The following is a 22,310-nucleotide window of genomic DNA, read 5'->3' on the forward strand; positions in this document are numbered from 1 at the left end:
AACTGCCATATCCAGGTATAGAAAAGAACTTATGAATGCATTAGGGAACACATTCATAGTTAAATATTTCCATACAGGAGAACCGTGATCAATAAAGAGCAGAATATTTTAACTGGGCACGGTGGCACATGCTTGTAATCCCAGCAGGTCAGGAGGCTGAAGCAGGAAGATCGGGAGTTCAAAGCCAGCCTCAGCAATGGCAAGGCGCTTAGCAACTCAGTGAGACCCTGTCTCTAAATAAAATACAAAATAGAGCTGGGAATGTGGCTCAGTGGTCAAGTGCCCCTGAGTTCAATCCCTGGTACATCCCCCCACAAAAAAAAAAAAAAAAGAAAGAAAGAAAGAAAAAGAAAGAGAGAGAAGAGCAGAATATTTTATCAATTCATTTGTTCCTGATTTCATTCATTCATTCAAAGTTTACTGAGTATTTGTTATATATCAGACCCTGACTAAGCATGATGAAATGAGTCAGAGCACAAAAAATAAAGAATAGCTTGAAATAGTGTTTATCAGACAAAATTTAAAAGGGCATGTGAATAGATTACAGAATTAGATTTGAGCTAAAACTATAACTATAAAATATGTAGAAGAAAATATAATACTGTCTTCTTGACAGCACAATTTTTTTCAATGACATAATAGCAGAAAATTTCCCAAACCTAAAGAATGGAATGGAAAATCAAACACAAGTGGCATACAGGGCCCCAAATGTACAAAATTATAGCAGACCCACACCAATACACATTATAATGAGAATGAATAATAAGAAAATAAAGATAAAATCTTAAAGGCCATGAGAGGAAAAAAAATCAAATTACATATAGGGGGAAACCAATTCAAATCTCAACGGATGTCTCAATGCAGACTCTCAAAGTTAGGAGGTCCTGGAATAATATATTTCAAGCTCTGAAAGAAAATGGATGCCAACCAAGAATTTTATATCCAGCAAAATTAAGTTTCAGATTTGAAGATGAAATTAAAACCTTCCATGATAAACAAAAATTAAAAGAATTCACAAGTAGAAAGCCTACACTATAGAACATTCTCAACAAAATATTCCATGAGGATGAAGTAAAAACCAGGAAAGGGAAGATTTACACTAAAAAAATATCCAACCAAAGGGAACTAAATAAAATTAAAAACCATAAATAAGTCAAAATGATAGGGAATACAAATTATATTTCAATAATAACCTTGAATGTTAACAGCCTAAATTCATCAATCAAAAGACATAGACTGGCAGATTACATTAAAAAGCAAGACCCAACATTATGCTGTGTTCAAGAGACTCACCTCATGGTCAAAGACATTCACAGGCTGAAGGTAAAAGGAAGGGAAAAAAACATATCACTCATATGGATTGCATCAACAAGCAGGGGCTTCCATCCTCATCTCAGATAAACTAGACTTCAAACCAAAATTAATCAGAAGAGACAAAAAAGGATATATCATACTTCTTAAGGGAAGTATATGTTAGCAGGACATGACAATTATAAATACTTATGCCCCAAACAATGCAACATCTATATACATCAAACAAATCCTTCCTAACTGCAAGAATCAAATAGACCACAACACAATAATACTGGGTGACTTTAACAAACCTCTCTCACTACTGGACAGATCTTCCAAACAAAAACTAAATAAACTACAGAACTAAATAATGCAATGAATAATTTACACTTAACAGACATATAGAGAATATTTCATCTATCAACAAGTGAATATATTTTCTTCTCGGCAGCACATGGCTCTTTCTCTAAAATAGACCATATCTTATGCCACAAAGCAACTCTTAGTAAATACAAAAAAACCGGAGACAAAACCCTGCATTCTATCAGATCACAATGGAATGAAATTAGAAATTAACGATAAATTAAAAGAATGAATAAAAACTAAATAATACACTATTGAATGATGAATGGATAGTAGAAGAAATCAAGCATGAAATTAAAAAAATTCTTAGAAGTAAATGAGAACACTGATACAACATATCAAAATCTCTGGTATAGTATGAAGGCAGTACTAAGAGAAAAGTTTATTGCACTGAGTACATTCATTAAAAGAATAAACAGTCAACAAATAAATGACCTAAAACTACATCTCAAAGCCCTAGAAAAAGAAGAATAAATCAACACCAAAAGCAGAAGACAGGAAATAATTAAAATCAGAGCTAAAATCAATAAAATCAAAACAAAAGAAACAATTAAAAAAATTGACAAAACAAAAAGTTGATTCTTTGAAAAAATAAATAAAATAGATAAACCTCTGGCCATGCTGACAAAGAGAAAAAGAGAAAACTCAAAATACTAAAATACAAAATGAAGAAGGAAATATCACAACAGACATGTCTGAAGTATAGAAGATAATCAGAAACTATTTTGAAAATTTATACCCCAATAAAATAGAAAACATAGAAGACAACAAATTTCTAGAGACCTACCGAAACTGAAGGAGGAGGTCACACACAATTTAAATAGATCTATTACAAGTAAATAAAATAAAAAACGCCATCAAAAGCCTACCAACAGGATCGGGTGTCCTCTGGTGCGGGCAAGAACAAAACTTTTTTGTGTAGAGTTATGCTACCTTAACTATCTAGAGATGCATCTTAACCCTTATGAGCCCTTCAGTGCGACCTGAGGGCTGGCTGCACCTGCGAACCTGCTGACTTTTAATGACCCTCATCTGCTGAGCTCTGGAAGTGCTTGCTCCTCTCCATCTGTCTCCCTGAAATGAATCGGACCCTGGGATAGTGTTGGCAGAAGGCCTGTCAGCCTTCTGATTGGTTCAGCAGATTGGTTCAGAATGCAGGTGAACACATCTGCACTGCACAGCTTGGATGGACACCCCAAGCTGGGCATCCTTCACCTCCAGGAGAGATAAGGGTACCAGTCCCTACCAGAGTGTGACCCCACCAACTGTAGCTATAGGAGGCAAGAAAAGAAGCAGTCCTTTAGATGGTGCCTTGGTGGCCAGTGGGGTGACAATGTGGTGACATCACCCCCAGAGTGACACTTAGACCAGGAACCACCATCAGGTGGTGTGTGGACAGCAGCACTTGTGGCAAGAGCCTAGGAACCTCCTGGGAAAGCTTGGGCCTCAAAGGCACTGCCTGCCAGGATTCCTTATGCAGAACATCATGTTTGGGACAGGGCTTCCTGTTCCTGAGGTTGGGGCACTTTGGAAATTTGTAAGGAAAATGGGATGACCTTTCTTAAACTCCAGTGAGAACCTGCGCTGGCTGGAAGGGTTAAAAGAAGTCTTGCTAGGCCTCTGGTTGCTTATATTGAAATACAGGAACGCATGTTAAGACTGATTTCTACTCTAATGATAACAGGGAGGTGATTTTGTTCCTTTATTTTGCTTTATTTAATAATAAAGAATAAACTGGGCTGGGGACATGGCTCAAGCGGTAGCGCGCTCGCCTGGCATACGTGCGGCCCAGGTTCGATCCTCAGCACCACATACAAACAAAGATGTTGTGTCCGCCGAAAACTAAAAAATAAATATTAAAAAAAAAAATTCTCTCTCTCTCTCTTTTAAAAAAAAGAATAAACTGACCACGCATCATAAAAAAAAAAAAGCCTACCAACCAAGAAAAGCTCAGGACCAGACAGATAGCCTCAAATGAAATCAAATCCCTGGAAATCAATCTAACAAAAGAGGTGAAAGACCTCTACAATGAAAACTCCAAAACACTAAAGAAAGAAATTAAAGAAAACCTCAGAAGATGGAAAGATCTCCCATGTAATCTGGATAGGCAGAATTAATATTATCAAAATGGCCATATTACCAAAAAGTGTTATACAGACTTAATGCAATTCCTATTAAAATCCTAATGACATTCTTCATAGAAATAGAAAAGACAATCATGAAATTTACTTGGAAAAATAAGAGTCCAAGAATAGCCAAAGTAATCCTTAACAAGAAAAGTGAAACAGGAGGAATCACAATACCAGATCTAGAACCATATTACAGGGGCTAAGGTTGTGGCTCAGCAGTAGACCACTTGTCTAGCATGTGCAAGGCCCTGGGTTCAATCTTTTAAAAATTTTTTTTAAAAACTATACTACAGAGCTATAGTAACAAAAATGGCATGGAATTGGCACCAAAATAGACTTGTAGACCAATGGAACAGAATAGAGGACACAGAGACAAACCCACATAAATACAGTTATCGCATATTAGACAAAGGTGCCAAAAAAGCATTCACCGGAGAAAAGATAGCCTCTTCAACAAATAGTGCTGGCAAAACTAGCAACTGATATGTAGCAAAATGAAATTGAACTTCTATCTCTCCCTGCACAAAAATCAACTCAAAGTGGATCAAAGATTTAGGCACTAGAACAGAGACCCTGCACCTAGAAGAAAAAGTAGGCCCAAATCTTTACCATGTCAGCCTAGGATCTGACTTCCCTAACAAGACCCCTAAAGCACAAGAAGTAAAATCAAGGATCAATAAATGGGATGGATTCAAATTAAAAAGCTTCATCTCAGCAAAGGAAACAATAAGTAATGTGAGAAGAGAGTCTACAGATAGGGAGAAAATCTTTACCACATGTACCTCCAATAAAGAATTAATCTCTAGGATATATAAAGAACTCAAAAAACTTAACACCAAAAAAACAAATAACTCAATCAATCAATAAATGGGCTAAGGAACTGAACAGACACTTCACAGAAGAAGAAATACAATCAATCAACAAATATATTAAAAAGTGTTCAACATCTTTGACAATTAGAGAAATGAAAATCAAAACTACACTAAGATTTCTTCAGCAAATAGTGATAGTTCGAGTTCTACTTTACCTATTTGTATCCCTTTAATTGCTCTGGCTAGAACTACTCTAGGATTTCATCTCACTCCAGTCAGAATGGCAATCATCAAGAATACAGGCAACAATAAATGTTGATAAGGGATGTAGGGGAAAAGGTACACTCATATATTGCTGGTGGAACTGCAAATTGGTACAACCACTATGGAAAGCAGTATGGAGATTCCTCAGAAAACTGGGAATGGAACCACCATTTGACCCAGCTATCCATCTCCTTGATTTATACTCAAAGGACTTAATAAAATCTGCATACGACAGTAATGCAGCCGTGTCAGTGTTTATAGCAGCTCAATTCACAATAGCTAAACTATGGAATCAACCTAGGTGTTCTTCAATAGATGAATGGATAAAACGTGGTGTATATATATACATATATATATATATATTCAATGGAATATTACTCAGCTTTAAAGAAGAATGAAATTATGGCATTAGCCAGCAAATGGATAGAGTTGGAGACTTATCATGCTAAGCAAAATAAACCAATTCCAAAAAAACAAAGTTTAAATGTTTTCTCTAATATGTGGATGCTAATTCACATTAAGGGGTGGGGAACTAGAGAAGAATAGAGTTACCTTAGATTAGGCAGACGGAAGGGAAGGAAAGGGAAGGGAGGGGAGGGCATGTGGGGATAGGAAGGATAGTAGAACAGAACAGACATTATTACTTTATGTACATATGTGACTGCATGACCAATGTGATTCTACAACATGTACACTCAGAAAAATGAGAAATTATATTTCATAAGTGCATTCTACTGTCATGTATAACTAATTAAAACAAATTAAAAAATTTAAAACTCTGATCTGTATTTATATCTACAATGTATAAGAAACTCTTATAATTCAATAATAAAAATATAACCCAGTTTTAAAATGGGCAAAGACACTGCTCCAATAATGAAACATGAGTGGCCAATATGCTTGACCTCATTAGCCCCTTAGGGAAAGGCAAATAAAAATGAGATACCATACTCACTAGAATAGCTATAACCAAAAAGATAACATGTATTGACAAGAAGATAAAGAAACAAAAAAATCTTTATACATCACAGTTCACATGTGCCATACAGAATGCTACAGGTATACTATAAAGTGACAAGATATGATTTAGAAATTTAACAATAAATTAATTATATAATCAAGAAATCTATATTCAATAACAAGTTCAAAAGGTACACTAACTTTTTAAAAAATATTTATATTTTAGTTGTATGTGAACCCGATATCTTTATTTTATTTTTTATGTGGGTGCTAAGGATCGAACCCGGTACCTCAAACATAGTAGGCAAGCACTCTACGAGCCACAACCCCAGCCCTTAAAAGCTACACTAACTTAAAAGGACTGCTGAAAGCAGGTAGGAGTAAGATAGGTCCAATGTATTCTGAGCAAAAAGAAAAAGGGTCTCAAGTTATCTGGTATAAGAGTTACAAATGTACCCTCTGAAGCAGAATCAACACCTGTTCTGTTCCATAGTTAAGAGTTTAAAAGACCTCATTTTCCAACTGTGTACAAGAATCTAGAAAACTGGTTTTGTATGTCTTAGCAACGAATCCAGAATCAATATTTTAGGGCACTAAGACAGCCACCAGTTTTCAGTCTCTTAGGATGTTTAAATTTTTCAATACTTATGCCTATGTCTTTAGTAATAATGCTTTTCTCCTTCAGAGCAGCATATTAGCAACCAATTTATTTCTTTGCAAACGTTTTTTCCATGCTGGTTTGGCATGTAGTAATACTTACGCCCTCTAGCAGCGGAACAGGAGGACTACAAGCTCCTATCAAGGTCTGCTGCAGAAATGTATCCCAATCGGACACTTTATCTCTGATGCCTAGATTAAAAAAATAAATAAATAAATAAAATAAAAATACTGTTACTCATGTGTCAGCCAAAGAACACAAAGGAACTAAACACATGATAATGGCTTTGAGGTGTGTTTTTTATTTTAAAATCTAAGACTTCAATGCATTGTTTCTTCAGGAGCTTGAAAAGATAAGACCAAAAAAAAAGAAAGTCCTCATAGACAGAACTTCTTTGTGATTAATAAGAACTGTGTAAAAAACAAAGAGAATAGGTGTTGTAAACAAAACAACTCAGTGATGGGTGTGGTGGCACCTGCAATCCCAGTTACACAGAAGGCTGAGAGAGAAGGATAGCAAGTTCAAGACCAGTCTTGGTGACTTAGCAAGATTCTGTCTTGATATAAAAAAGTAAAAAGGGCTAGAATACACCTCAGTACATTATCCCTGGGTTCAGTCCTCACCACTGCAAAAAAAAGGGGGGGGAGGAGGAGGAAGAAGAAAGGACAATGGACAAACTTCTGGGTACTCCAATTTGTCCAAAAGGTGCCTATTTTATTTTATTATGCTAATTTTCAAACATACAGAAAAAGGTATATTGAATCCTCCTGTGCGCTAAATCCAGCCTGCTGTCTATTTTTGTAAAGAAAATTTTACTGAAACATAACAAATTTATTGCCAAAAGCTTGGTCCTTCTCTCAGATCCCAATCCAATAATGAGGACACAGTTTTAAGAAAAAGGAAAAAGAAGGTTTACTGCTTTGCTATCAAAGGAGAAACACAGGGAGCGCCTATCCAAAATGCTGTGATTCTGCCCATCAGCAGGAATAGGGGGGTTTCAAAGAGGTGATTCAGAGAAAATGACACTAGGGAGGAGAGATCAGGAAGGAGAAGATAGGGGGAAAAAATATCAGGAAGAAAGTTAGGTTTTTAAAAAAAAGCCCTCCCTGATCTTTTTTTTTTTTTTTTTTTAATTTTGTTTATTTTTATGTGGTGCTGAGGATCCAACCCAGGGCCTCAGTGGTAGAGCACTCACCTTGCATAAGTGAAGCCCCGGGTTCGATCCTCAGCACCACATAAAGATAAATAAATATATTGTGTCCATCTACAACTTAAAACAAAACAAAACAAAAAAAAAACAGGGAGGAGAAGGTCAAGAAGGAGAAGGTTAAGGAAAATAAGATCCAAGAGGAGAAGACCAGGAAGGAGAAAGTTAGGGAAAAGAAGATCAGGGAGAAGGGTGGGAAAAAGAAAAAAAAAAAACAAAAAACCATGTCAAAGCGACAAGGGATATAGTCAAAATATAGTGGGAACCTCTATATAAACAAATGTCAATTTGTTTACATATTGTCCATGCCTGCCTTCATACCACAAAGATGAAGCAGCTGTAACAGAGGCCATATGACCCACAAAGGCTAAAACATCTATTATCTGGCACTTTTCAGGTAATTTGCCAACTCCTGGCCTATACCTGCACTCACTCCACACCTGTCCAATCAAGAATTACTTGGAGGGTTGGGGTTTGGCTCAGCGGTAGAGTGCTTGCCTAGCATATTCGAGGCCCTGGGTTCAATCCTCAGCACCACATAAAAATAAAAAAAAAAATAAAACTATTGTGTCCAACTAAAAAATAAAATTATAAAAAGAATCACTTGGCCAATTCCAAACATTATATATTCCATCCATATATACATCAGTATATATTTCTGAAACGAAATAACTTTTTATATAAGATAATCATCCTTTTAAAAAATAAACAATTCCTCAATATCAAATATACAGTCAATGTTCAAATTTTCTCAGTTGTCTAATAAATGGTCTTTCAATTTGTTTGATCAAATTAGCATCCAAAATAAGAGCTATACACTGCAAATAGTTATCTAAATTTCTTTTAGTGTGCAGGTTATTTCCCTTTCTGCCTCCCCCGACTCTTGCAGCACATTTATTGACTCTGCCTTTGTCCTTATGTAGACTTTTTCAGAGTCTGTTTTCATTGGTTACCTCCCTGTAGCAACCAGTTGTTTCACTGTCCCTTATATTTTCTATTCAGAACCAAAAGCGTAATGAAATCCAGATCTGACCTTTTTTTGGATGGGAGGGAATGGAAAGAATGCTTCATGAGTGGAGTTATAGGTGCCATCAAAAGACAGCTAAGGTCTGGTTGTCCTTTTGTGTCATTAGCAGTTTTATAGTTAATACTGATTCACTAGGGGGCTAAAAAATGATGATAATATTCTAATTCTATAATTCCTTCATCATTTATTAGCCAAAATACTTCAAAAGTTTCTTCTTCAACTATTTATTTACCCTGAAGGATAGTTCACAAAAAGAAGGCAGGGTAGTGCTCGATACTCTTTATTCTTTCCTGATATTTATCAGCCCTTAAAATAAATAGTTTCCTTGGCATCCTCCAAAGGCTATCAGTTAGGGTCTTGTTTAAAAATTTTACTATGAAGTCATAAATTAAAGTATATATGATATATATTTGAAATCACTGTAGCCAACCTTAATTTTTTTTTTTTAACTTTTAACAGAAGAGTAAGAGTAGATTCCTTGGAAAACTTGGAATGGAACCACCATTTGACCCAACAACCATCCCATTCCTCGGTTTATACCCAAAGGACTTAAAAACAGCATACTACTGGGACACAGACATATCAATGTTTATAGCAGCACAATTCACAGTAGTTAAACTGTGGAGCGAACCTAGATGCCCTTCAGTAGATGAATGGATAGGGAAACTTTGGTGTATATATTCGCAATGGAACATTACTCAGCATTAAAAGAGAATAAAATCATGGCATTTGCAGGTAAATGGATGAAGCTGGAGAATATAATGCTAAGTGAAGCAAGCTAATCCCAAAAAAAACAAAGGCGGAATGTTTTCTTCGATATGGGGCTCTAGATTCATAATGGTGACTGGACAGGGTGGGTGGGGACATGGGAGGAATGGAGGAACTTTAGATAGGGCAAAGGGAAAGAAGGAGAAGGGAGTGGGCAAGGGGATGGGAATGATGGTGAAATGAGTTAGACATCATTATCCTAAGTACATGTATAAGACACGAGTGGTGTGAAAATATTCTGTGTACAATTAGTGTCTTGAAAATTATGCTCTATATGTGTAACATAAAATGAATTGCATTCTGCTATCATGTATAACAAATTAGAATTAAAAAAAGAAGAGTAAACATTGTTTTTAAAAAATAGCAGTAGGGATTAAACCCAGGGGTGCTCTACTGCTGAGCTATAACACTACCCCTTTTTAAATTTTGAGACAGGGTCTTGCTAAGTTCCCAAGCCTGACCTCAAACTTGTGATTCTCCTGCCTCAGCCTCCAGAAGAGCTGGGATTATAGACCTGCACCACTGTGCCATACTATCAATATGGATGGTCTCAATTCTGTCATTGTTAAATGTTATGTACATTATTTGCAAGTGTAATATTTCACCATGTGATCCATTTGCACATATTCTTTGTCTTTTTAAATCTATCTTGGTATATAGAACAACTTGTATTTTCAGCAAGCATGATGGTGCACACCTATGATCCTAGCAACTCAGGAGACTGAGGCAAGAGGTTCCTAAATTCAAGGCTAGTCTCAGCAAATTAGTGAGACCTCATCTCAAAATAACAAATAAAAAGGACTGGGGATGTAGCTCAGTGGTAAATGTTAGTACCAAAAAAAGAAAAAAGAAAGAAAAGTTTATATTTTCTGCTGCTTACTTTTATACTAACACATTTATATAATACTTTTAGTCTTGTTTTGGGACAATTTTCTTTTTTTCTCTCTAAACATTAACATCTCCTCTAGTAAACTTCAGCATCTCAATTCATACTCCCTGCTAAAACTTAACAGGTAACTAGTTAAATTACACGACAATAAAGATAGTTAAAATTTTCAAAAGGCAATAAGTAAACTTATACCACTATTTATATGCTTTCCCCACTGTGTCCCATATTTTTATAGTGATATTCTATCTACATTGTCAGAGTTCCCTTACATACTACACTGTCTCCTTTAATTATGTAGTGTATACTATACAACTATAACATATATTTAATGTGTCACTAATAGTTCTTATGCTAACATTACTTTATTCATTTGGCTTTCTAAAGTTCATTCTCTAGAATATTTATGAAAGGTTCCCATGAATAATGTTACTCAAGTACTTTACCTATTGCTAACAGTTTTCATATGATCTTTATACCTAAAATTCAGCTTGGCTAGATTTAAAATCCTTGTTATATTCTTTCATTGAATTTCTTAAATTTGTATTTCAAGTGTTCCACTGTCTTTTGGTATAAACCACTACTGTTAATAACTCTCATGACAACTTTGTTTCTTTTCCTTTGCAAGAAACCTGGTCTTTTGCATAAACAACCAAAGAATTATTTTTTGCCTTAAACTTCAATAATTTCACTGGAACTTCCCCGACCCCCACTAATGGGGAGTAAACTCATTGTCTAAGCACATACTACACAATGCTCTACTACTGAACTACATTCCCAAACCTATTGATTTTATTTTTGAGACAGGGTCTTACTAAATTGCTTGGACTAGCCTAGAACTTTCAATCCTCTGGGATTACAGGTATATACTCTGGTGTGTAGCCAGCCAGAACACACGTTGATACAGTGGTTCTCATTTGATTTTCCTACATACTTAATGAGCTTTATAGTATGAACTTCACATTGTCTTTTATTCCAGCAAAGTTTATTTATATTATAGTTTATTGTATTTTATTGTTTCATTCCTTCGGTTTTCTTCTTCTGTATTATGTATATTAAATCATTATAATCAATCTAATTTTTCTTAAGTCCTTTTTTCTTGCCCCACTCATTTTTACTTAAAAATGTTTTCTTACTGTGTTATTGGAATATTTTTAACAAGTTCCTGGGTGTATAGGAATAACCTCTCCCTGAAATAAAAGATATGTTGAATTCCTTAAAAAAAATGAAAGAGTTTTCTTTACTTTCACCTTCTATTTCTCTTCAGATATAATCTATGGTGTTGACTCATTCCTGTCTTCATTTTAACTAAGTTTTCATGTCTAATTTTTTTCTGTTTCCAGCCTAAGTTCTACTTTTTCTCTTTTTAAATATTCCTCTCCTCTAGTCATCTCATTTCTGAATTTTTAGAAATTTTATTTTGCTTTTATCATTACTACTACTGTTACTATTAGCTTGTTTTGAAATGTTTTTATTAAACACAGTATTCATCAATTTTATTCTATTTTCTTTTTGTCATAATAATCTTACATGATGTTCAACTAAAACCATTTCTGTTGTTCTTGGATTAAATGAGACGTACTTTCCTATAATCTTTAGATGAGATGATAGGCTAGGTAGCTTCAGGCCTCTAGAGCTTCCTCTTATTTGTTTATTTATTTTGGTACTAGATGGAACCTAGGAGCTCTCTACCACTGAGCTATGTCCCCCAGACCTTTTAACTTAATTTTTCCCCATTTTTTAAAATTCTTTTTAGTTATATACAACACCAGGATATACCCTGACATAATCACAAAAGCATGGAACACAACCAGCTCCACCTCAATTCCGTCCCCAGCACTTCCTCCATGCCTTCCCTCACCACTCCCCTCACTCTACTCTACCAATCCTTCATCAAACCATTTACAGTTTACTTTTTTAAATTATTATTGTTAGTGTAGTATGGATATACCTGATGCCAGGACCCACTGTGCCAAATCCATGCATGCACACACAAAAGTTCAGTAAGATGTATTCCTCTGTTCTTTCTTTTTCTTCCTCCTTAACCCCCTCTACTATACTGATCTTCCTTCTATTTTTTGATGCAATTCCCTCTCCCTTCTTTTTTCTTCTTCCCTCCCACGCCACTTTATTTTGGATTAGATCCCACGTATCACAAAAACATTTGACCTTTGACTTCTGGGGACTTTGAGACCAATATAACCAAATTGCCCAGGTTGGCCTCAAAATGCAATCTCCCTGCCTCTGTCTCTCAAATTGCTGGGATTTAAGGGGTCATCACTATGCCTGGTTTTGTATTCTTTTTTACAAAGTAAAAATATATCTTACTAGAAGTCCATAATAACTCATCATCTCTAAACAACATTCTTCACTAAAAAGAAAAATGCTGATTTAAGGGGTGGATTGAAAAAAAATGGAAAAAAAACTTAAGTCAAAAAATTAAAAAACTGCAAAAAAAAAGGAAAGGTACATATCAAAAGGGCACATTCTAGCTTAAAGAGGTATCTAACTTGATGAATCTAAGACAATTTCAGCATCAAAACAAATAATAATAATAAAAGATTATAACCCATTGAATAAAATCAGAATCATGAGTCTACATTGACATACTACATATACATGTATATACATAAATGGGAGAAATGAGAAACCTTTTTCTATAGTAGAAAGTCAATTAAGAAACATAGAAGAGGGCTGGGGATGTGGCTCAAGTGGTAGCGCGCTCGCCTGGCATGTATGCGGCCCAGGTTCAATCCTCAGCATCACATACAAAACAAAGATGTTGTGTCCGCCAAAAAATAAAAAATAAATAAATATTAAAAAATTCTCTCTCTCTCTCTCTCTCTCTCTCTCTCTCTCTCTCTCTCAAAAAGAAAAAAAAAAGAAACATAGAAGAAATTAGAAAAACACCATTTGGTAACCAGCAGAGTAATAATTGTTTCAAATAAAACTTATCAGTGAATGCTAAAAATAGTGGGTGAACAGTGATATTTTAACAACTGCAAAGCATTTATTAGATGTTAATTAATTTAAAAGGGTAAAAGTATATGTGTGTGTGTATATATATATATTTAAATATATAAATATACACTTTTTTTTTTTTTAAAACACACAGGGCACTTTTTTACTGAACTATATCCCTAGTCACTCTTTTTTTTGTTTGGTTTGAAACAGGCTCTAAGTTGCAGGTGCTGGCCTCAAATTTGTAGTCCTTCTACCTCAATTTCCTGAGTCGCTGGTATTGTAGGTGTGCACCACTGAGCCTGGCAAATAATTTTAATGGAAAACTCTTGTATATACCAACTTAATCTAAGTGATGAAAGTTAATATCAGTATTGGACAAATCAACAACATTATCTTCCAATTAGGATACACTAAAAGGACATAATTTCTGCATTTTTCCTACCAAAAGTACACAATCTGAATCTACAGAAATATAAGACACATTCAAATTTGGAACAACTCTATATAGTAAATATCCTGTACTATACAAAAATGTCAAATCCAAGAAAGACAAAGAAAAGGTAAGAAAACTAAAGAGGTGTGACATCTAAATGCCATGTGATCCTGGACTAGATTCTTTCTGGTCCAGGAACAGAAATAGGGCATAATGACCATTCCTGGGAGCAGAACATCACGAATATTATTGGGAAAACTGGCCTGCACCTTTCAATATGTCAAAGCCATGAAAGACAAAAGTCTGAGGAACATTTCAGATATGAAAGGAAACTTATTTATGAGACATGACAACCAAATGCAACAGATGATCCAGGATTTTCTTTTATTATTAAATTGTTATTAGGACAATTGTTAAAAAGCTTTAAAAGGTCTGTAGATTAAATAAGGGTACTTGTATCAAAGTTATTTTCCTCATTTTGATATTTTACTGTGCTCACAAATGCCTTGTTCTTAGAGATACATTAAAGTATTTGTGGGTAAAAGGGCATTATGTCTAAAAGTGACTCTCAGTTTGCTAAAAAAGCATGCGTGGGCAGGAGAGAAAGGATAAAGCAAATGTGTTAAAATGTCAACATTTGGGGAAACTTGGCAAAAAGTCTCCAAGACTTTTCTTTACTATTCTTATAACTTTTGTGTAAATCTGAAATTACATTAAAATAAGAAGTTAAAAGATATATAAAAAGTCTAGTGTCTTCTAAAATCTGTAGTCTCTCTTCCTTTCCCCCACTTTTATATCCTTCTTCTGACTTTATTCCTCTCTCTCCTGCTTAATCTGGACTCATCTCTCAGAAGGGCTCCTTCCTGGAATGGAACTTCAGTTGGTTCTCAGTTCCCAAATTGCTTAAGGGTAAGAGGAGAGAGGATAATAAAAATAGGAAGAGAATGGACAGTATATCAAACTGACTCAATATACTTAAAAACAGCCAGACCTTCCAGTGCCAAACTCAACCAATCTCACAGTTTTAAAGGGTGAGAATCAAATGATGTCCTCTACGAACATCATAAAAAGTTGATGCTTTATGGAGAAAATAATTTTAAAAGAGAGGGAAATGTGTATTATTCCTTATAATTGTTTTCATTTGAACTGTTAACCTAAAAAAGTTGAGTCAACTTATCTATGTGCCTTGGAAACTGAAAATCTCAAAGTCTCTGGACAATTCAAACTTTCTTACAGCAAAGTCATATCAAGTCTTGCTAGAAAGTATTACCTTCTGGGGCTTCAAGAGTCTTCTTATTCTGCTCACACCACCCAATGGGGTAAAGATCAGCCTTCCTGATGTCACACCAGAAATCTGCTCTCCGGTCCTCTCCGTAGCCATCGTAGCGGAGAAGAAGCAACTGCTCACAAGCAGTAATGATGGTGGCAACCCAGTAGGTCTCAGGATTTGTTCTCACAGCCACCTCCAGTTTCATCCCAGGAGCAAATCCATTTTGCAAACGTGTATCCACCTGAACAGAAACATGTTATTAGGCACTAGTCAAGTTATCTCAGACAAGTATTACTCTGCCCAACATTCTTTTCAATTCTGAAGCACTAAATTCAATAAAATCTTCTCCAGGGAAACCTGAGAAATTCCCATTCTAACTCAGAAGAGTGAACCAAAGAAAACAGAGAAATAGAAACAAAAGGAACTCAATATTTTCACCAAAGCAGTCTACTTTGATTACAGAAAATACTTTCAATTAAGTATATAAACTACTAAATAGGAGCAGCCTTCAACAGAAGTTTTCAAGAATAATTTCTAGATCATTCAATAGAAAATGTATGAAACCAGAAATAGGGAAAGGATAAAAATGTTGTAATGATAATAAATTAGTATAATATATACTATGTGGAGGGTGTCATACTTCCCAATGTCCCTAAAATAGACTGTTTCCACTAGTTATCCTTGATTAATAATTAATAATATTGTTTTGTATGTGTTCTAGTTCCCGAAGAAAAATTACACGGTAATAAAGGTATGGGTTAGCAATTCTAATACTACTTTATGTGTATTCTTGGATTAAGTAAATAAATATGTTGTGGATAAGGAAGGCCAGGTTTCTCACTGTGGAAGGAAGAAGTTACAAATAAGGAAAAGGGAAAACTAAAGTAAACTCTGTAGTTCTGGGCTAAAATCAGAGGTACTGAAGGAGAAAATAATGATAGATATCTAGATAGATGAATAATAGAAAAGAGTATAGATGTATTATATGTTTGTGTTACTATATTTGTATTTTCTAACTCTGTGAATTGACAGGTAATACAAATAACGATATCCAAAATCAACAAGCAAGCACCCAAAGCTTGATTTCTAAATGCCATCTTCCAGTAAAATAAAAGAATAAAAGCTACTTGGAGAAATTTTAACAACAATTCTGTGGAAAGAAAATAAAGTAAAAATCTGGAATATCTTATGATGCCATAAAGTAAAGAAATGGTCAAAAAATGATGAGGTATGTCAGAAAGGCATGGAAGACAACTAGAAGGATATCCCGGCAGCCACATTTCAAATAGGAGCAATACAATAAATAAGGAGAATAGTGAATTATAAATCACTAACAATATAAATATTCATGAGTCCACAATGAAAAGAAAGAAAGAGAGGGGGAAAAGATGGAAGGAGGGAGGAACAAATATTCCTTGAAGCAGAAATCCAATCAATAAATATAGAAAAAAAGATGAAAAATAGAAAATCACTATTAGACAAACATTATAAAATAAACAATGGCAGACATTCAAGAATCACTGATGAACACTAAAATTTCCATGATGAGAAACAGTATCTGCACAAACTCAAAGGTTTTTCCCTTTAAAATTCTTATTAATTGTAAAAGGGAAAACAGTAACATTACAGTGAAGAAACCTGGCAGACAGCACTTTATTTAACTAACTATTTAATCAAAGTTAACATCATCGGTCCTAAAATTTCAATACTATGTATCCTTTCTTTACATCATTCTTGACTTTATTCCTGACATTCCTGCAAAATCTGCTTAAATTCAATCCAATCATGGGGGCAAAAACAAATCTAAATTGAAGAATATTCCACAAAATAACTGACTTGAAACACATGTTCTTCAAAAAGTATCAAGTAAAAAAAAAAAAAAAATTTAAGTATCAAGTCCACGAATGACAAATGAAGAATGATGAGGAACTGTCATACACTGAAGGAGACTATGGAGACACAACAAATAAATGTAGTGTGACAATCAAAATCACTGTAAACTGAAAGTAAAGACCTGAAAAAAATAGAGCCAGCGAAGATAAATCCCACATTCTGTATAAATTTTTTTTCTTCTAGTCACTACAGTGTCTTACTACTGAAAGGTTACTTTTATCCTGAATTATAACTGTAATACCACCCACGTTTTGATGCTATCAATATGATTATTTTCTGTGTAGGGTTTCTATTGCTAAACACTACTTATAAGATTCATTCTCACTATTATATGTAAGAATACTCTTTTCGTTATTGTATAATATTCCCCAACACAAATCTGCAAGAATATATCCATTCTACTATTACTAGTACTAGGTTTGGGGGACCTTCATAGTTTTGAGAGGCTACAAATAACAATGCCATGAACATTTCTATATGCCTCTTGGTACATACACACATTCATTTCCATAAGAGAAATTACCAAGGTGTTTTCCAAAGTAGTCATACCAATTCATTCCCATATTTTTATTCACACTATATTTTGGAGGCCTGTTCTCTGAAAGTTATTTGTACTGCAAATAACTTATTTTCATGATGGTGTCTTTTGATGAACTTGAGTTCTAAATTTTAATGTATATTTTAAATTTGTGTTTTCTCTATATTTTTAAACAAATCTTGCCCACCTCTAGAGGTCACAGAGATGATATAATATTACTATCTAAAAGCCTTTCATATTTAGAACTGATATCCACCTAGAATAAATATGTGGTTGGAGTTAGGTAGGACCAGGTTTTATTTATTTCAACATGTTTATATAAAAATCAATACCTTCCCCAACCACTATTTATCCCCATCTTTGTTATAAATCAAGTGTCTCTATATAAGTGGATCTGCTTCTGATTTGCCTTTCCTTAGAGCAACACTTAACTTAATCTTAATTAAGTTTGATATCTAGCATATCCAGTATACAAACTTTGTTTTAATCTTCAGATATGTCTGGCTATCCCTCCTTCACACATCCTATAATATAAACATTAGAATTAGCTGGCCAATTTCTTCCAAAAAATTTTAGGGGGAATTTAATTTGTGTTGCAGTAAGTCTACACACATATTGGGGGAGAAATGACATCTTTTTACAATAGCAATTATCTGATTGATTACATATAAAAAGTATATCCTTTTATATAGGTCATTAACTTACATTAATAATGGCTTGAAATTTCCTTGCAAGTTTTTGTTAACTTATTCCTAGACATTTGATGTTCTTCAATGTTACTATATTTTAATTTAGTTCAAAATAATTCTAAATTTCTCTTGAGATTTCTCCCATAATCCATATGTTATTCAAAAGTGTACTGTTTATTCTCTAAGTATTTGGGGATTTTTCACCTATCTTTCTGTTATTGATACCTAGTTTAATTCCACTGTGGTTCTATGGCAGAGAGTGTATGATTTCTATTCCTATTTTAAATTTGTTAAAGTGTGTTTTGTAGCCCAGAATGAGATCTATCTTTTTGAATGTTTCATGTGAGGCCCAGTTTATCCATTTAGTTTCTTGTTTCATTGACAAGAATGTGTATTCTGTGTATTCTGCTGTTACTAGATGAGGTATTGTATAGATGGCCATTATATCCAGTTGGTTGATAATGTTGTTGAGCTTAGCATTCCTCCTTACTGATTTTCTGCTGAAAAATCTGTCCATTTCTGACAGAAGGGTGCTGACTTCTCCACTATAATACTGGATTCATTTTGTCTCTCCCTTGTAGTTCTATGAATTTTTGCCTTTCTCTTTTTATTTTAATTTGGGTACTGGGGGTACTTTACCAATGAGCTACATCCCAGTTCTTACCTCACATATTTTGATGCTCTGTTGTTAGGTCCATATATGTTAAGAACTGTTATGTCTTCTTACAGAACTGAGCACTTCGTCATTAAGTAATATCCTTCTATATACCTGATGACATTTGTACTTTGAAGTCTACTCCATCTGAAATTAACGGAACTATTCCCACTTTCTTTTGCCTGATATTTGTGTGTGTGTGTGTGTGTGTGTGTGTGTATCTAACTATCTGGTACTGGGGATTGAACCCAGGGACACTTTACCACAGAACTACTCTCCAGTCCTTTTTACTTTTCTATTCTTTATTTTATTTTTTATTTTGGTACCAGGGATTGAACCCAAGCATACTTAGCCACTCAGCCACATCTCCAGCCCTTTTAGTTTTTTTTTTTTTTTGTTTTGTTTTGTTTGTTTTTAATTTTAAGACAGGGTCTCACTAGTTGCCTACAGCCTCACTAAATTGCTTAGGCTAGCTTTGAACCTGCAATTCTCCTGCTTCAGCCTCCTGAACCACTAGGAAGGATTATAACAAGTGTGTGCCACCACGGCTGGCTTTTTATTTTGTGACAGGATCTCACTAAGTTATGCAGGCTGGTCTTGAACTTGTGATTCTCCTGCCTTAACCTCCTGAGTTGCTGGGATTACAGGTATGCACCACCATTCCCAGCTATCCAGTTTTTTTATTTGTTTTTTGTTTTGTTTTATTTTATTTGGTACTAGGGATTGAACCCAGGGACGCTTAACCATTGAGCTACAACCCAAACCCTTTCTTGTATTTTTATTTATAGACAGGGTTGAGTTGCTTAGGGCTTCATTAAATTGCTGAGGCTGGCTTTGAATTTGTGATCATCCTGCCTCAGCCTCCTAAACCACTGGGATTATAGGCATATGCCACCAGGCCCAGTTTATCCATTTAGTTTCAATCTGTATGTTTTTAATATTTAAAGTAGTTTTCTTGTAGACAATGTATAGTTCTGTCTTGTTTTCTGATCTACTCTGACAATCAACTGGTATATTTAGACCTCTGACATTCAAAGTGATAATTGATAAGAATTGAATTATCTATCATAAACAGGGCTGTGGGATGTATCTCAGTGGTAGAGAACATGTTTAGCATACACAAGGTTCTGGATTTGATCCTCAGTACATGTGGATGCACGCACACACACATAAATCTACCATATACTATATATTACAGTTTTAAATGTTACCTTATTCTTAGTTTCTACTTTTGTCTTCCACTCTTTTCCTGCCTTTGTGGTTACAAACAGACAACTTATATGATTCCATTTGATTATTTTGTCCATTTCCCTTATTTTGTGCTGCTGGGGATTGAACTCAGGACTTCACACATGCTAGGCAAGCACTCTAACACTGAGCTACATGTCTAGCCTTGGTCTTCTTTCTTACAGTGTATCAGGTTTTGTTTTGGGTTTTTTTAGACTTTTTTTATTGGTTTCCCAAAAATATGCAATGTACATTAAAAGTAATCCCAATCCATTTCTGAAATAACACTATACTGTTTCATGGGTAGTATGAATACCTTATAATAACAAAATAATTCAAATTCTTCTTTCCCATTCCTTGTATCATTGTTGTCATTTCATTTCACTTATACACATAGGCACACTTATTCAATATATTTATAAACATACATAATTGAATGCATTATTGCTGTTATTATTTTGAGCACTGTTATCTGTTAGTTCAAGTAAGAATAAGAAAAGTTGAAAGGTTTTATTTTACCTTTTTTTATTCCTTCTCTAACGCTCTTCCTTTTTTTTTCTTCCTCAGAAACCATGCAAGCAAGAAGAAAGTAGAGTGAAATATTTAAAGCATTAAAAGCAAAAAGTCACCAACCTAGATTTCTGTATCAAGAGAAATTATCTTTAAGAATTGAAGAAGAAATACATTCTCAGACAAACAAAAATTGAGGAATTTTGTCACCAGTAAGCCTGCCTTACAAGAAATAAATTCTTTAGAAAGAAGAAAAATATTTGATATAAATCAGAAACTAAGAGCTACATAAAGGAAGAGCACTGAAGAAGGAATAAAAGAAGTTAAAATAAAATCTTTGATTTTTCTTATTCCTAATTGAACTAACAGATAACAGTTTCTCAAATAATAATAATAACAAAGTAGTTGTTGATGACAGCTTAGAATGTTATAGCTTTTATGAGTAAATGACAGCAATGTTATCAAGTACATGAGGGAGGAATTGAGAATACTTAGTTAAAATACATTTGAACTACCTGTAATGAGGAACAGTGTTACTTAAGAGAAGATCTGAATAGGTTGTAAACATTTACTGCAAACTCAAGACCAAACTACTAAATATTTTTAAAGAATAATAATGATATCCTAAGAATATAGTACTAATTGAAATAAGACAAACAAGTATCATGATTCCTCTTATGTAAGGTACACAGAAAGTATAATAAAGGTTCCCAGGGACAATGAAGAGGAGGAAATGGGAAGTTACTGTTTAATGTGTACCAAGATTCTATTGGAGATGATTATAGAAATTCTGCAGATAGTTGTACAACACTATGAATATACTTAATGCCATTGAATTATACACATAAAAATTAAATAGTAAACTTTATGTACATTTTTATTAAAACAGTTTGTTTTAATTGAATGGTTGCTAAAGGGTTTTAAATATGCATCTTTAATTAGTTGGAGTCTACTTATAAATAACATTTTACCACTTCTTGTGTATATAAAGATCTTACAATGTTATGCTCCCAAATCCTCCCTCCCATTTTTCATGCTACTGTAGTTACATATTATAAACACAAACATTTTCTATTTTTGCTTCAAAGTTAGCTTTAAAAAAATAAACCTCATATATACATACATTCATGCCCTTTTCCATCATTTTCATATTTCTTTGATTATACTCAAATTTCTGTCTTATCAAATTCCCCTGTCATAAGAAATTCCTTAACAGTTTCTGTAGTCTAGGTCTGCTGGTAATAAATTTTCTTACTGTACGTTTTCCAGGGGATAAAAGTTTTTATTTTTTCTTCACATTTGGATGGAATTTTTTCTGGGCTGACAAGTTTTTTTCTTTCAATACTTCTACTCCACTGTGTTCTAAGTTATATAGTTTCTATAAAGAATGGCACTGTGATTATTTGTTCTCCTCTATGTAATGTGTCTTTGTTCCCTCTGGTTGCCACTGAGATTTTCTTTCCCCTTGGTTTTCAGTGTTTGCGTATAATATGTCTGGGTGGGTTCTGTTAGACTGTTTAGTATTTATTCTCATTTGTGTTTCTTGGATCTGTGGTGTGGTATCTTTATTTCCTTTGGTAAACTATCTTCCTTTATGTCTTCCTCACTCTATAGTCCTTCCTCCGAAACTGCAGATATATATACTATCCCACAACTAATGGATGTTCTGTCTTATTCCTCCACCACCACACCTGCACACTTTTTTTCTCTTCATGTTTCAATCTGGGAAATTTCTGTTGATCTATCTTCAAATCTACAGATCCT

At 34.3% G+C, this 22,310-nt stretch overlaps 1 protein-coding gene across 5 annotated transcripts in view; it reads right to left on the reverse strand.

Annotated features, from left to right (window-relative positions):
* Sfmbt1 (Scm like with four mbt domains 1) overlaps positions 1-22,310 on the reverse strand; it is a 129,071-nt gene that overhangs the window by 36,944 nt on the left and 69,817 nt on the right. For all 5 annotated transcript variants that reach the window (XM_076836657.1, XM_076836835.1, XM_076836565.1 and 2 more), the window contains exons 4-5: positions 15,035-15,275; positions 6,582-6,670 (exon numbers count right to left, since the gene is read on the reverse strand). In XM_076836657.1, coding sequence (XP_076692772.1) covers positions 6,582-6,670; positions 15,035-15,275 — 330 coding nt within the window. The remainder of the gene's footprint in view (positions 1-6,581; positions 6,671-15,034; positions 15,276-22,310) is intronic.

The sequence above is a fragment of the Callospermophilus lateralis genome, chromosome 1 (assembly GCF_048772815.1).
Source record: "Callospermophilus lateralis isolate mCalLat2 chromosome 1, mCalLat2.hap1, whole genome shotgun sequence".
In the NCBI taxonomy this organism is placed as follows: Eukaryota; Metazoa; Chordata; class Mammalia; order Rodentia; family Sciuridae; genus Callospermophilus; species Callospermophilus lateralis.